Source organism: Oncorhynchus nerka, linkage group LG28 (genome assembly GCF_034236695.1).
Source record: "Oncorhynchus nerka isolate Pitt River linkage group LG28, Oner_Uvic_2.0, whole genome shotgun sequence".
Classification (NCBI taxonomy): Eukaryota; Metazoa; Chordata; class Actinopteri; order Salmoniformes; family Salmonidae; genus Oncorhynchus; species Oncorhynchus nerka.
Window position 1 is genome coordinate 67,678,105 of NC_088423.1, and position 14,367 is coordinate 67,692,471.

Here is a 14,367-nt window from a genome sequence, read left to right on the forward strand (position 1 = left end):
CTGTCCTTTGTGTAACACTTTCCCTGCCACATCCACTGAGGCATTCATATCAGTCAAGCTTCACTGTTCATGTGGTAATCTACCCTCTCTAGCGGCAGTACTAGTATCTACACTGCACTACCAACGGAGTTCCTTTGATTACAGTAGAACTGCTTCACTTAACAATATATGAAAATACCGAAACAATTACATCTAAGAAAATTAGCCACCCCAGAACTTCCAATTAGAAAGATGTCCTTTATTAGACAGAAAAAACCATAGGCTATTATCTGTTTTATGTGACAAGATATATGGTACACTTGCTAATCAAAGTTGGTATCAAACATTCTTCAAACAATCCTACATTACACCTTAGAGAATGATCAGTCAAAGCAGTGAGCAGGTCACTGTACACTAGTGTTAGTCTTAGTCTTATTTTAGGATGGTGGAGTAGACAGTCCTAACTTCCACCCATCATAATTAGTGAAAACAAGCTATAAGACAGGAACAGCAAATCCACCCCCCTTTCTCACCTTTATCAAAACTACTTCTTCCATCACCAAGATTGAACACATTTTCATCAAACACAAAATCAAAACTTCAAACAACTTTTAAGAAATATTATATAAGTTACCAGTGGTGTAAAGTACTTAAAAGTAAAAATACTTTAGTACTACTTAAGTATTTTTGGGGGGTATATGTACTTTACCATTTATATTTTTGACAACTTTTACTTTACTACATTCCTAAAAAATAAAACTAACATTTTACTCCAAACATTTCCCCTGACACCCAAAAGTACTCGCTACATTTTGAATGCTTAACAGGACAGGAAAATTGTCAAATTCACACTTTTCAAGAGAACATCCCTGGTCATCTCTACCGCCTCTGATCGGGAGGGCTCACGAAAAACAAATGCTTATTTTGTAAATTATGTCTGAGTGTTGGAGTGTGCCCCTGGCTATCTGTAAATTTAAAAAACACAAAAGTGCTTTCTTCTGGTTTGCTTAATATAATTAGAAATTTATACTTTTACTTTTGATACGCAAGTATATTTAAAACAAATACTTTGGCTTTTACACAAGTAGTATTTTACTGGGTGACTTTCACTTTTTACTTTTCTATTAAGGCATCTTTACTTTTACTCAAGTATGACAATTGGGTACTTTTCCCACCACTGCATGTTACGTGTACATAGTCTGAATATACTTACAGAATGGGAAGGCCTCTGATGATGGTAAATGCAGTGTGGCACATATAGGACACACATACATCGATAACATACTGAATCAGACTATAAACTATAGACTTTTACACAAAGAGGAGGAAGAACCCGTTACATTTTGAGGGCCGGTATTTACAGCAAACGTACATGGTCAAATCATGCATTCCATTTGCCAATTCACTGCATGGGTTATTTTACACAAACACGGAAAGTGCATGTATAGGGTTAAACTAAATACTCTTTAAAACAATAAGTGGATTTCCTCATAATAAAATCCATGTACAAAATAAACATATTTCCCAACTATTTGCCTTCAACCTCCTACCAACATATTTTTGCTCTACAAATAAAACAATTCCTGTAAATAGCATTGTGTATTACATATTTCACTACTTTATCAATCAAGTCTGATTGAATCCCTCCACCACCTGTAAGGTAACAGATCGGTCATAGAACTGGTTTCAGACGTCACCAAAGGTTCAGAGCCAGAGAGTACTGAGGGTAAAACCGAGAAAGGGTGCTACGACCTTGAATATGTCCTACGCCTGAATTTTTCGACACAATGGGCGTGCCAGAAAACAGGTATTTCTAGTATGCGATTCAGTGACCGGTAAAAACTGCTTCATGAAACCCACAACGACAAACTATTAAGATCCTGTATTACTCAATCCAGTCTCTGGACGAGAGACACCATTAGTTAAGACTATTCGATTATTAACCAAATATTGGCTCATACTGTGAGTCAAGGGGATACGTGACAAGCATAGCAACGAGAAAGATTGAGAGGTTACATAGTTACTAGTACTCTATCAGGAAGGCCATTTTATATCCAAAGTGCTCATATAAAGATGACATCTATACGGTCCAGTTTTGATTGGACATAATCGATAATAAAATGTACTGTCAAATAGCCCTCTAAAGGGCCTTCACCTGTTTGAATGAGGTACAGTTAACATCAGTAAAACTACACAATGAGGAGAGTTTCACTGCAAACTCTCAATATTTCCTGATACTGTAGCTGCAGTGACTGACAACACAGTATGATGATGGGACACTGGAGGACTAGGTCTTCTTCTTCAGGTCCTCAAAGCGTCGTGACAGGTCATCAAAGTCGATGTCATCAGAGCTCGCAGTGTTGCGTCCAACTCCAAAGGAGGAAGTGGGAAGCGTGTCGGGAACTGAGGGCAGCTCAGGGAGGGCGTTGTTATCGTAGATCTGGGATGAAGGCCCGGGGCCTGTGGAAAGAACATAGGTTTAGAATGACATTACAAATACACCCCAATGCAACCGTTATGCAAAAAGCAAGCAAAAATATCACTGAAGAGAATGACGCGGGAAAAAAGGAAATATTATTTGAAAACAGCTTACCAGATACCTGGGATCGATCAGAAGGTTTAATAGATAGCTCATCAATCTGAAAAATACACACACATCATGATCTCTCTACCCTGCCTGCATGTTGAAATGTTAAAGTTGTATAGATACATGAGAAGGCAGAGAAAAACAATGTTTGGATGTTAGTATGTGATTGGGGGAGGAATAATCATTGAAGTAGTGCATTGCAGAGAAAGTCAACACCACTGGGGTAAGAATTAGCTCTTGCTTTTTGCTCATAATATAACTAATCAGATGAGCGGGCGATCATCTGGAGCGAGCGGTCGCATCCGCGCTTCGGTCTGCTTCGGTCTGCAGGTTGTATAACTTTTCATTACATTTCATTATAGTACAACGGTTTGATTGGTCTAATCTTAGCAATTTCTTCTTAGCTAGCTACATAGCCGTCTTTGTATCAAAAATAATTGCGTAATTATCGTATTTCGTCGTCCTCCTATCTGCCCAGCAGCTAGCCAGCTAGCAAACGTTCACCGTCTACCGTAGCACTGTAGTAACTATCACACTCAACTGAACGACTTGATTAGTGTAGTGTTAGCTAGCTACATAGTTGTCTTTGCTGTCTTCGTATCCAAGATAATTGTGTAGTTTAGAGTGTGTAGTCTTAGAGTGATTATCTAAATTTACCGAGGTTAGCTAGCCAGCTATTTGTCGTCCTTAACGTAGGAGTCACTCCTAGCTAGCCAACAGCTAGCCAACGTCTACTGAATAGAACTTTCGCATTCCGGTCGCATTCCGCTTCGCTCCACAGGTAGTATCACATTTTCATTTCATTTCATTACAGTCCCAACGGTGTGATTTGTTTGATCGTAGCTAGCTACATAGCTAGCTACATAGCCGTCTTTGTTTCAAAGATAATTGTGTAGTCTAGAGCGATTTTCTAGGTTAGCTAGCCAGCTATTGTCGTTCTTTTAACGCAACGTAACGTAATCAACACTGCTAGATAGCCAGCTAGCCCCCGAATAGCAGCATTGTAGAAACTTTACACTCAACGGAACGACTTGATTAGTGTAGTGTCAACAACGCAGCCACTGCCAGCTAGCCTACAAAGTCAACAACGCAGCCACTGCCAGCTAGCCTACCTCAGCAGTACTGTATCATTTTAATCATTTTAGTCAATTAGATTCTTGCTACGTAAGCTTAACTTTCTGAACATTCGAGACGTGTAGTCCACTTGTCATTCCAATCTCCTTTGCATTAGCGTAGCCTCTTCTCTAGCCTGTCAACTATGTGTCTGTCTATCCCTGTTCTCTCCTCTCTGCACAGACCATACAAACGCTCCACACCGCGTGGCCGCGGCCACCCTAATCTGGTGGTCCCAGCGCGCACGACCCACGTGGAGTTCCAGGTCTCCGGTAGCCTCTGGAACTGCCGATCTGCGGCCAACAAGGCAGAGTTCATCTCAGCCTATGCCTCCCTCCAGTCCCTCGACTTCTTGGCACTGACGGAAACATGGATCACCACAGACAACACCGCTACTCCTACTGCTCTCTCTTCGTCCGCCCACGTGTTCTCGCACACCCCGAGAGCTTCTGGTCAGCGGGGTGGTGGCACCGGGATCCTCATCTCTCCCAAGTGGTCATTCTCTCTTTCTCCCCTTACCCATCTGTCTATCGCCTCCTTTGAATTCCATGCTGTCACAGTTACCAGCCTTTTCAAGCTTAACATCCTTATCATTTATCGCCCTCCAGGTTCCCTCGGAGAGTTCATCAATGAGCTTGATGCCTTGATAAGCTCCTTTCCTGAGGACGGCTCACCTCTCACAGTTCTGGGCGACTTTAACCTCCCCACGTCTACCTTTGACTCATTCCTCTCTGCCTCCTTCTTTCCACTCCTCTCCTCTTTTGACCTCACCCTCTCACCTTCCCCCTACTCACAAGGCAGGCAATACGCTCGACCTCATCTTTACTAGATGCTGTTCTTCCACTAACCTCATTGCAACTCCCCTCCAAGTCTCCGACCACTACCTTGTATCCTTTTCCCTCTCGCTCTCATCCAACACTTCCCACACTGCCCCTACTCGGATGGTATCGCGCCGTCCCAACCTTCGCTCTCTCTCCCCCGCTACTCACTCCTCTTCCATCCTATCATCTCTTCCCTCTGCTCAAACCTTCTCCAACCTATCTCCTGATTCTGCCTCCTCAACCCTCCTCTCCTCCCTTTCTGCATCCTTTGACTCTCTATGTCCCCTATCCTCCAGGCCGGCTCGGTCCTCCCCTCCCGCTCCGTGGCTCGACGACTCATTGCGAGCTCACAGAACAGGGCTCCGGGCAGCCGAGCGGAAATGGAGGAAAACTCGCCTCCCTGCGGACCTGGCATCCTTTCACTCCCTCCTCTCTACATTTTCCTCCTCTGTCTCTGCTGCTAAAGCCACTTTCTACCACTCTAAATTCCAAGCATCTGCCTCTAACCCTAGGAAGCTCTTTGCCACCTTCTCCTCCCTCCTGAATCCTCCTCCCCCTCCTCCCTCTCTGCAGATGACTTCGTCAACCATTTTGAAAAGAAGGTCGACGACATCCGATCCTCGTTTGCTAAGTCAAACGACACCGCTGGTTCTGCTCACACTGCCCTACCCTGTGCTCTGACCTCTTTCTCCCCTCTCTCTCCAGATGACATCTCGCGTCTTGTGACGGCCGGCCGCCCAACAACCTGCCCGCTTGACCCTATCCCCTCCTCTCTTCTCCAGACCATTTCCGGAGACCTTCTCCCTTACCTCACCTCGCTCATCAACTCATCCCTGACCGCTGGCTACGTCCCTCCCGTCTTCAAGAGAGCGAGAGTTGCACCCCTTCTGAAAAAACCTACACTCGATCCCTCCGATGTCAACAACTACAGACCAGTATCCCTTCTTTCTTTTCTCTCCAAAACTCTTGAACGTGCCGTCCTTGGCCAGCTCTCCCGCTATCTCTCTCAGAATAACCTTCTTGATCCAAATCAGTCAGGTTTCAAGACTAGTCATTCAACTGAGACTGCTCTTCTCTGTATCACGGAGGCACTCTGCACTGCTAAAGCTAACTCTCTCTCCTCTGCTCTCATCCTTCTAGACCTATCGGCTGCCTTCGATACTGTGAACCATCAGATCCTCCTCTCCACCCTCTCCGAGTTGGGCATCTCCGGCGCGGCCCATGCTTGGATTGCGTCCTACCTGACAGGTCGCTCCTACCAGGTGGCGTGGCGAGAATCTGTCTCCTCACCACGCGCTCTCACCACTGGTGTCCCCCAGGGCTCTGTTCTAGGCCCTCTCCTATTCTCGCTATACACCAAGTCACTTGGCTCTGTCATAACCTCACATGGTCTCTCCTATCATTGCTATGCAGACGACACACAATTAATCTTCTCCTTTCCCCCCTCTGATGACCAGGTGGCGAATCGCATCTCTGTATGTCTGGCAGACATATCAGTGTGGATGACGGATCACCACCTCAAGCTGAACCTCGGCAAGACGGAGCTGCTCTTCCTCCCGGGGAAGGACTGCCCGTTCCATGATCTCGCCATCACGGTTGACAACTCCATCGTGTCCTCCTCCCAGAGCGCTAAGAACCTTGGCGTGATCCTGGACAACACCCTGTCGTTCTCAACTAACATCAAGGCGGTGGCCCGTTCCTGTAGGTTCATGCTCTACAACATCCGCAGAGTACGACCCTGCCTCACACAGGAAGCGGCGCAGGTCCTAATCCAGGCACTTGTCATCTCCCGTCTGGATTACTGCAACTCGCTGTTGGCTGGGCTCCCTGCCTGTGCCATTAAACCCCTACAACTCATCCAGAACGCCGCAGCCCGTCTGGTGTTCAACCTTCCCAAGTTCTCTCACGTCACCCCGCTCCTCCGCTCTCTCCACTGGCTTCCAGTTGAAGCTCGCATCCGCTACAAGACCATGGTGCTTGCCTACGGAGCTGTGAGGGGAACGGCACCTCAGTACCTCCAGGCTCTGATCAGGCCCTACACCCAAACAAGGGCACTGCGTTCATCCACCTCTGGCCTGCTCGCCTCCCTACCACTGAGGAAGTACAGTTCCCGCTCAGCCCAGTCAAAACTGTTCGCTGCTCTGGCCCCCCAATGGTGGAACAAACTCCCTCACGACGCCAGGACAGCGGAGTCAATCACCACCTTCCGGAGACACCTGAAACCCCACCTCTTTAAGGAATACCTAGGATAGGATAAAGTAATCCTTCTCACCCCCCCTTAAAAGACCTAGATGCACTATTGTAAAGTGGCTGTTCCACTGGATGTCATAAGGTGAAAGCACCAATTTGTAAGTCGCTCTGGATAAGAGCGTCTGCTAAATGACTTAAATGTAAATGTAACCTCAAATTGCATTCACTTCACTATGAAGAACATGGCTTCCCTGCCACATCCAGTAACATACTAGTTTGACAGCATGCAGATCTGTTTCAGCATATTAAACTCACTCAGAGCATTCAAAAGACAGTTGTATGCAGTTCAGCACAAGGTTAGTGATTAGCAGTTAATACCAGCTATGGCCGTTTCCACATTCCATCTGTTCTTATCCAATCCCTATCACGTCCCTGTAGCATAGCACTGTGCTGCAGAGACAAGCGATGGCACAAGTAAACTATAATGAACTCCTCTTCCCTGAAAGGTGAACTGGCCGTCTGTCCATCTGTCTGGAGAAGCAGAAGGGGCAGGGGGCTCTGACACTTACAGACTGGTAGGTGGGAGGGCAGCTCGGCAGCTCAGGGGGCGGCCCTCCTCTCATCGGAGGCTGGAAGTTGTTAAAGGCATCATATGTGCCAACGGAGGGGCCGTTGAACCCTATGGGGCCGGGCATCTAAAGAAAACAAAACATACATGTATAAAAACATCACATTTATATCAACATCTCTATATTTCTTAAAGCTGGAATCCTTAATGGTGAAACAGCCATGTCTGTTGGCGGTATAACAACAACAACGAAGTTCCTGCAAACAACTGAGACTGTTTTCTTCCGTTGTGACATCGTCGCACACATGCGGAATAGAAAAGCATAATATGTACTGCTGCACGAACAATAGCGGTCAGAGGCGCTGTTTTCCCTCTACTGCGGACTCCATCTGTAAGCAGCGATCTCGCCAAACAAGAGAGGTGTCATTCAAGACACTATAGGAAAAAAAGATGGTCTTACGGCTCCTTTGGGTGTTGGGTAGCTGAACGCTGATGGGGGGCCCATGGGCATAGGCATGGCCCCAGCGGTGAAACCACCGCCGCCACCACCACCACCACCGCCGCCGCCTCCTGGCTTCTTGAAGTCAGAGTCCACATCTATGAGGTCAGCCTCCTCGCCTGTACACACCTCTGGCTGCGGGGGGGGATTTAAAATAAAATGGTATTCATCACATGCCTAGTTAACTATTTAGCAGTCTTATGGCTTGGGAGGAGGGGTTGGGGGGGGGCTTTCAGGGTCCTGTTGGTTCCAGACTTGGTAGTATATAAATAGTAGAGTCAGTCAGGGGGTGGGCACAGGGAGACAGGTTATCATCAGCTACTCACTCTGACCATGGCGTCTGACTCGTAGGGCACGTTGTAGTTCTTGGCAATCTCAATGAGGTAGCGCTCCACCAGGATCTTAGGAGGAGCCTCTACACTCAGTTTGTGCATGAGCTATGGGGTAAAGCAGAGAAATATTTTTTAGGCACAGAAACAAACACATCAACATATACAGTACCAATCAAAAGTTTAGATACACCTACTCATTCAAAGGTTTTTCTTTTTAATATTTTATACATTGTAGAATAATAGTGAAGACATCAAAACTATGAAATGCCACACGTAGAAAAAAAAAAGAAAAAGTGAAACAAATCTAAATATATTTGAGATTCTTCAAAGTAGCCACCCTTTGCCTTAATGACAGGTTTGCACACTCTTGGCATTCTCTCAAACAGCTTCATGAGGAATGCTTTTCCAACAGTCTTGAAGGAGCTCCCACTTTCCACCGGTCTAATGTCCAATGCTTGTGTTTCGTGTCCCAAGCAAGTCTCTTCTTATTATTGGTGTCCTTTAGTAGTAGTTTCTTTGCAGTAATTTGACCACGAAGGCTCTGAACAGTTGATGTTGAGCTGTGTCTGTTAAGCATTTATTCGGGCTGCAATTTCTGAGGCTGGTAACTCTAATGAACGTATCCTCTGCAGCAGAGGTAACTCTGGTTCTTCCTTTCCTGTGACGGTCCTCATGAGAACCAGTTACATCGTAGCGCTTGATGGTTTTTTGCAACTGCACAAAGGTCCTTGAAATGTTTTGTATTGACTGATCTTCATGCCTTAAAAGTAACGATGGACTGTCGTTTCTCTTTGCTTATTTGAGCTGTTCTTGCCATAATATGGACTTGGTATTTTATAAAATAGGGCTATATTATGTATTACCACCCCTACCTTGTCACAATACAACTGATTGGGATATCTTTCCTTAATGCATTTGAGACACAAATTAACTTGACACACCTGTTAATTGAAATGGATTTCAGGTGACTACCTCATGAAGCTGGTTGAGACAATGCCAAGAGTGTGCAAAGCCGTCAAGGCAAAGGGTGACTACTTTGAAAGATCTAAAAATATATTTTGATTTGTTTGACACTTTTTTGGTTACTACATGATTCCATGTGTGTTATTTAATATTTTTGATCTACAATGTAGAAAATAGAGTTGTAGAAAATAGTACAAAAACAATCCCTTGAATGAGTAGGTATGTCCAAACTTTTGACTGGTACTGTATCTTGAAGCAGACCATCTCAAAATGCATACCCTGTCATTGACAGTCCCGATTTGGTTTGTCCTACAGAGCTTGCCATACTCCTTGCTGTATTTGGCACACAGCTGATCAGACACCTGTATGGAGAAAGTACAGCATCAAGGATCACAATACAGCAAAAAGTGTACAAACTGCATTACATTTTTCTTCGACTGAGGACTAGTTTCAAGTGTTATTAGTCGTATGTAGGGGATACGCAACTAAACGCTTACTTGCAGGTTCCTTCAACAATGCAAAAACAATAAAAGATAAGAATACGAACATCAAGTAAATGGCTCAGTAGAATAGAATAATACATTATAGCATAAGTATAATACAGAAAGACACAATTTATAGTCCAATAGTTACATGTGTATTGGGGAAGGGGCAGGGGTGGGATGCAAGTGTTTAAATTAGGCAGTATAATAAGACTAGTCCAAGCCACTAGACATGTTAACGCACATTGCATACTACTCACAATTTTAAGCTCGTTGACCTCAGACTGCAGACGTGGGGCTGCCCAGATGAGAGTGGACACAGCCTCCTGCAGGCCAGGGTCCAGCTCCCTGTCAAGAAACAGACAAATAGGTGTTAAGGACATGGCTTGACAGATTTATTTTCCACTCGTCTGAAAGCTCAAATGAAAAATGGTCTGTAAACATCACGGGCCAAAAGGGGGACATAAAATTGTGTTGTATGATACAAGGAACCACTTTACAAAACACAATTATCATTATTGTAAAAATGTAAGCCACCCTCCGCCTATTGACTTCTTTGCATATGACAAAAAAAAATAGAACACAGCCCCTTGCAAAAAAAATACATGTTTTGTCACATAAACCAGATAGGTGCAGTGAAATGTGTAGTTTTACAGGGTTAGCCATAGTAGTACGGCAGCCCATGGAGTAAATTAGTGTTAAGTAACTTGCTCACGGGCCCAACTATAGATTTTTCACCTTGTCGGCTCAGATATTCCAACCAGCAACATTTCGTTAATGGCTCAACGCTCTAACCTATAGGATACCTGCCGCCCTTTAAGGCTCTCCTGGAGAATGGTTGGCAATCCTTAAAATAGTGTAAATCATTTTTACACTTACACCAAATACTATTTAATGAATAAGGGATCAAATGGCTTATGTCAGCTACTTCAAAGCAAAGTAAATTACTAAGACATGTTTATCTATAACCATGTAAGGCTGAAATATTAAGGTTTTCGTGGAGATCTATTGACAGGATATGAGTCATTTCAAAATTAGGCTACTCTTGGGGCCGGGGCGACAGTCGCTAGTACCGTGGCATGGAAACAAAACAAAGCGGATTTAACTTCTTTAGGAAAACAGCCCTAATGTTGGAAACAAACATTATGTTGTCATCCAGTCATTTATGTATTTTCCAAGCTATAGCACACAGTATTTTACATACAGCAGGTTTTTAAAAAGGAACAAAGAATTGGATCCGCTTCGGGTTTTCATTTTTGCCATGGAAGAAATATTGCGCCACTGGTATTGTCCAGGCTCTAGCTATTCTAATGATGTTTTAACACTGTCAGAATGACATGCCCAATGTTGAATAGAGGGGAATAGAGTCAACTCCAATAGAGTGTTTGAGATGCGTTTTTTATAACAGGAGTAGGTTAACTCACCCGTTCATCATCTGCGTGAGGGTAGTTTATTCAAGAGCGCTGGACAACATTTTTGTAGGTCATCGGACATGACATTAATACATGCTATTAGCTAAATACTTAACTAACCAGGCTACACCATATGTTTTGAATTGGCTAACTAGTCTGTTTGTTTGTTTATCATTATTTTATAGGCCATAGTCTAGCTGCTGCATTCTCTCCCCTCAGGCCCAATGACACTGGCATATATGCAGGGGATGCACACGACTTTTCCAGGATTTTCATGGCCGTATGATCCGTTTCTAAACCAAAAATGTAGTGTTTCTGGGCAAATAACTCACAAACTAGCACGGAATATCAACAAATATGCTCTGCACTTTGATCACCTCGTGACCGCAAAACCGCCTGTCAATGCAATAATTCTGCTCTGATGCGCTCTGCAGAAATTGGGAGAACAGCGCGCAACACATGCCCTGAAGGATAAACTCAAACACCGATAATAGGGCAAGGAGTTTTTCCTTGACCAGGAGAAATTTGGCCTCTTCTTTCAATTGCCTTTACTCGATTCCATGCATCCTCTCTCGTCTCGGTCTTAAAACGCATTGGAAGAGAAGTCCCAAGGCTGCTCCCCTCTCTAACCTCATCCAATGTGTTTTGAGAAGGAGGCAAGGAAATAAACAATTGAGAAAGAGCCTCCTTGTCAGAGTCCTCTAGGCTGGCTCATTTACTTCATGGACTGGATGAGGCCAAAGCGAGCCAGCAGCAGGTCACAGTACAGTTCTAGGATCTCCATGGCCTCTACCAAGTAGTCCTCTCTGATGATGTGCTCCACACGGATCCGTGCTCGCTCATCCTTCCCTGTTGACAGGTAGTCTGCAATCTCCTTCCGCGCCTTCTGAGCTAGCTCAGCTACAAAGAGAAAGAAGATCCATTCTGTAAGCATTTATTTTAAAGACAACCCGAGATACAAAAATGTAAATTAACAGAGACTAGGCTACAGCTTGCACGGTGTCTGTGTGTATGTACAGTACCAGTCAAGGGTTTGGACACGCCCACTCATTCATGGGTTTTTCGTTATTTTAACTATTTTCTACATTGTAGAATAGTGAAGACATTAAAACTATGAAATAACACATGGAATCGTGTGGTAACCCCCAAAAATGTTAAACAAATCAAACTATATTTTATATTTGAGATTCTTCAAAGTAGCCACCCGTTGCCTTGATGACAGGTTTGCACACTCTTGGCATTCTCTCAACCAGCTTCACCTGGAATGCTTTTCCAACTCTTGAAGGAGTTCCCACATATGCAGGGCACTGGTTGGCTGCTTTCCCTTCCCTCTGCGGTCCAACTCATCCCAAACCATCTCAATTGGGTTGAGGTCGGGTGATTGTGGAGGCCAGGTCGTGTGGTGGGAACCACACATGCAGAGATCAGCCGTTCGCCGTGTCTTTGTGAGACGCGGAGTAGGTGGTTGGAACCAAAAATCTCAAATTTGGAGTAATCAGACCAAGGGATAGATTTCCACCGGTCTAATGTCCATTTGCTCGTGTTTCTTGGCCCAAGCAAGTCTTCTTATTGGTGTCCTTTAGTAGTGGTTTCTTTCCAGCAATTTGACCATGAAGGCCTGATTCACACAGTTTCCCCTGAACAGTTGATGTTGAGATGTGTGTTACTTGAACTCTGAAGCATTTATTTGGGCTGCAATTTCTGAGGCTGGTAACTCTGATGAACTTATCCTTTGCAGCAGAGGTAACTCTGGGTCTTCCATTCATGTGGTGGTCCTCACGAGAGCTATTTTCATCACAGCGCTTGATGGTTTTTGCGACTGTACTTGAAGAAACTTTCAAAGTTCTTGTAGGTTAGTCAATCCGGAAAATGTAATGTTTTAAAGTAATGGTGGACTGTCGTTTTTCTTTGCTCATTTGAGCTGTTCTTGCCACAATATGGACTTGGTCTTTTACCAAATAGGGCTAAATTCTGTATACCACCCCTACGTTGTCACAACACAACTGACTGGCTCAAATGCATTAAAAAAGGAAAGACATTCCACAAATTAACTTAAGGCACACCTGTTCATTGAAATGCATTCCAGGTGACTACCTCGTGAAGCTGGTTGAGAGAATTCCAAGAATGTGCAAAGCTGTCATCAAGGTAAAGGGTAGCTACTTTGAATAATCTCAAATCTCAAATGTAGATTTGCTTAACACTTTTTTGGTAACTACATGATTCCATGTGTTATTTCATAGTTTTGATGTATTCACTATTCTACAATGTAGTTGTAGAAAATAGTTCAAATAAAGAAAACCCTTGGAATGAGTAGGTGAGTAGGTGTTTCCAAACTTTTGACAGGTACTGTAGTTGCCAGGCTCACTTTTCTTTTTCTCCAAGAGCTTCAGGCGATTGATCACCAGTCGGAGATTGACCCGGAGTCTTTCTGCTTTGAATCCTCCACCGAGCATGATGGCCAGCTAAGGAAACAAAATAAGTTGGTATTAAAAAGAGCCAATACATACTGGCAAGTCTGACTATTTCTTTGCCACACTGACATCACCCACCATATTGTTTTCACCTATCCTTTGATCAGAGAACGTGAAGATGAAGGAGATGGGGGAATAAGGAGAGGGAATAAGGAGAGGTTTCGACCCTAGTGAGTCATCACCATCGTATGAGCGTGTTGATGGCCACACCAGTGACTACAGGCAGGTAGGACTGAAGCAGGCATATAAAACAGACAGCCATTGAGCTAACAGTAGTATCCACCCTCTGAAACCAATAACTGGCTAACTTACATCGCCTCTATCAGCAATTCAGAAAGTATACACATTTTACTTAGTTTAACAAAATCCACGTTCATGGATCACATAGTAAAAGAAATGGTTAGCTAACTAGCTAGTTTGCACAACAAGGATGAAGAAATCTAGTTAGTTAGCTACCAGTAGTTATGCTAGCAAGATAGCTAGCGAACGTTAGCTAGTTTGATAAACAAAGCAGTGCTGTTTGAATCAAAACGTTTCCAGCTAGCTACAGTAATGTTACCTATACAAAAAACGATCAACCAATAAAAGCATAGTATATATAATAATGTACATGTTATATCTAAAACACCGTTTGTTTACATTACCTGTTAGTGTCGTTAGCTAGGTAAACAGCAACTTGTCGAGTTGCTTGACTTCCGTGAATGTGAGCCTTCCTCCTTCTGCGGCACAAAAAAAAAACCAGATGACTGAGTTACGTCACGGGACATTTTTCAAAACCTGGGCGTTTCACACCTGCTGTTTACACCACTAGAAGGCGATGGTGGATTGGAGAGGCATACAATAGATTCCAACGACGTTAGACCCCAATGCCATAAATGTACAGTACACTAGCTACATAGCCAGATACGTTTTGAGGAAGACGACCACAATATAGCTGGTCAAACTGCACA

At 44.0% G+C, this 14,367-nt stretch overlaps 1 protein-coding gene across 2 annotated transcripts; it reads right to left on the bottom strand.

Annotated features, from left to right (window-relative positions):
- Window positions 1-217: 217 nt before the first annotated feature.
- LOC115113590 (IST1 homolog) lies at window positions 218-14,142 on the bottom strand. Of its 2 annotated transcripts, none has more exons than XM_029641387.2 (10): window positions 14,062-14,142; window positions 13,312-13,408; window positions 11,666-11,846; window positions 9,795-9,882; window positions 9,331-9,414; window positions 8,084-8,194; window positions 7,719-7,892; window positions 7,260-7,385; window positions 2,573-2,618; window positions 218-2,439 (listed from the first exon to the last, which is right to left on the bottom strand). In XM_029641387.2, the coding sequence occupies exons 2-10, from the start codon at window positions 13,397-13,399 to the stop codon at window positions 2,267-2,269; spliced, it is 1,071 nt and encodes a 356-aa protein (XP_029497247.1). In that variant the 5' UTR covers window positions 13,400-13,408; window positions 14,062-14,142; the 3' UTR covers window positions 218-2,266. The 2 variants fall into 2 exon arrangements, with proteins under 2 accessions (XP_029497247.1, XP_029497246.1); XM_029641386.2 differs by lacking the exon at window positions 14,062-14,142 and adding an exon at window positions 13,496-13,592.
- Window positions 14,143-14,367: the final 225 nt, after the last annotated feature.

Coding starts and splice junctions, on each gene's coding strand:
- LOC115113590 (XM_029641386.2), bottom strand. Junction 11,847..13,311: donor GCTCTTGGAGAAAAAGAAAA/GTGAGCCTGGCA, acceptor TTCTCTTTGTAG/CTGAGCTAGCTCAGAAGGCG. Junction 7,386..7,718: donor ACCCAACACCCAAAGGAGCC/GTAAGACCATCT, acceptor TGTTTTCTTTAG/ATGCCCGGCCCCATAGGGTT.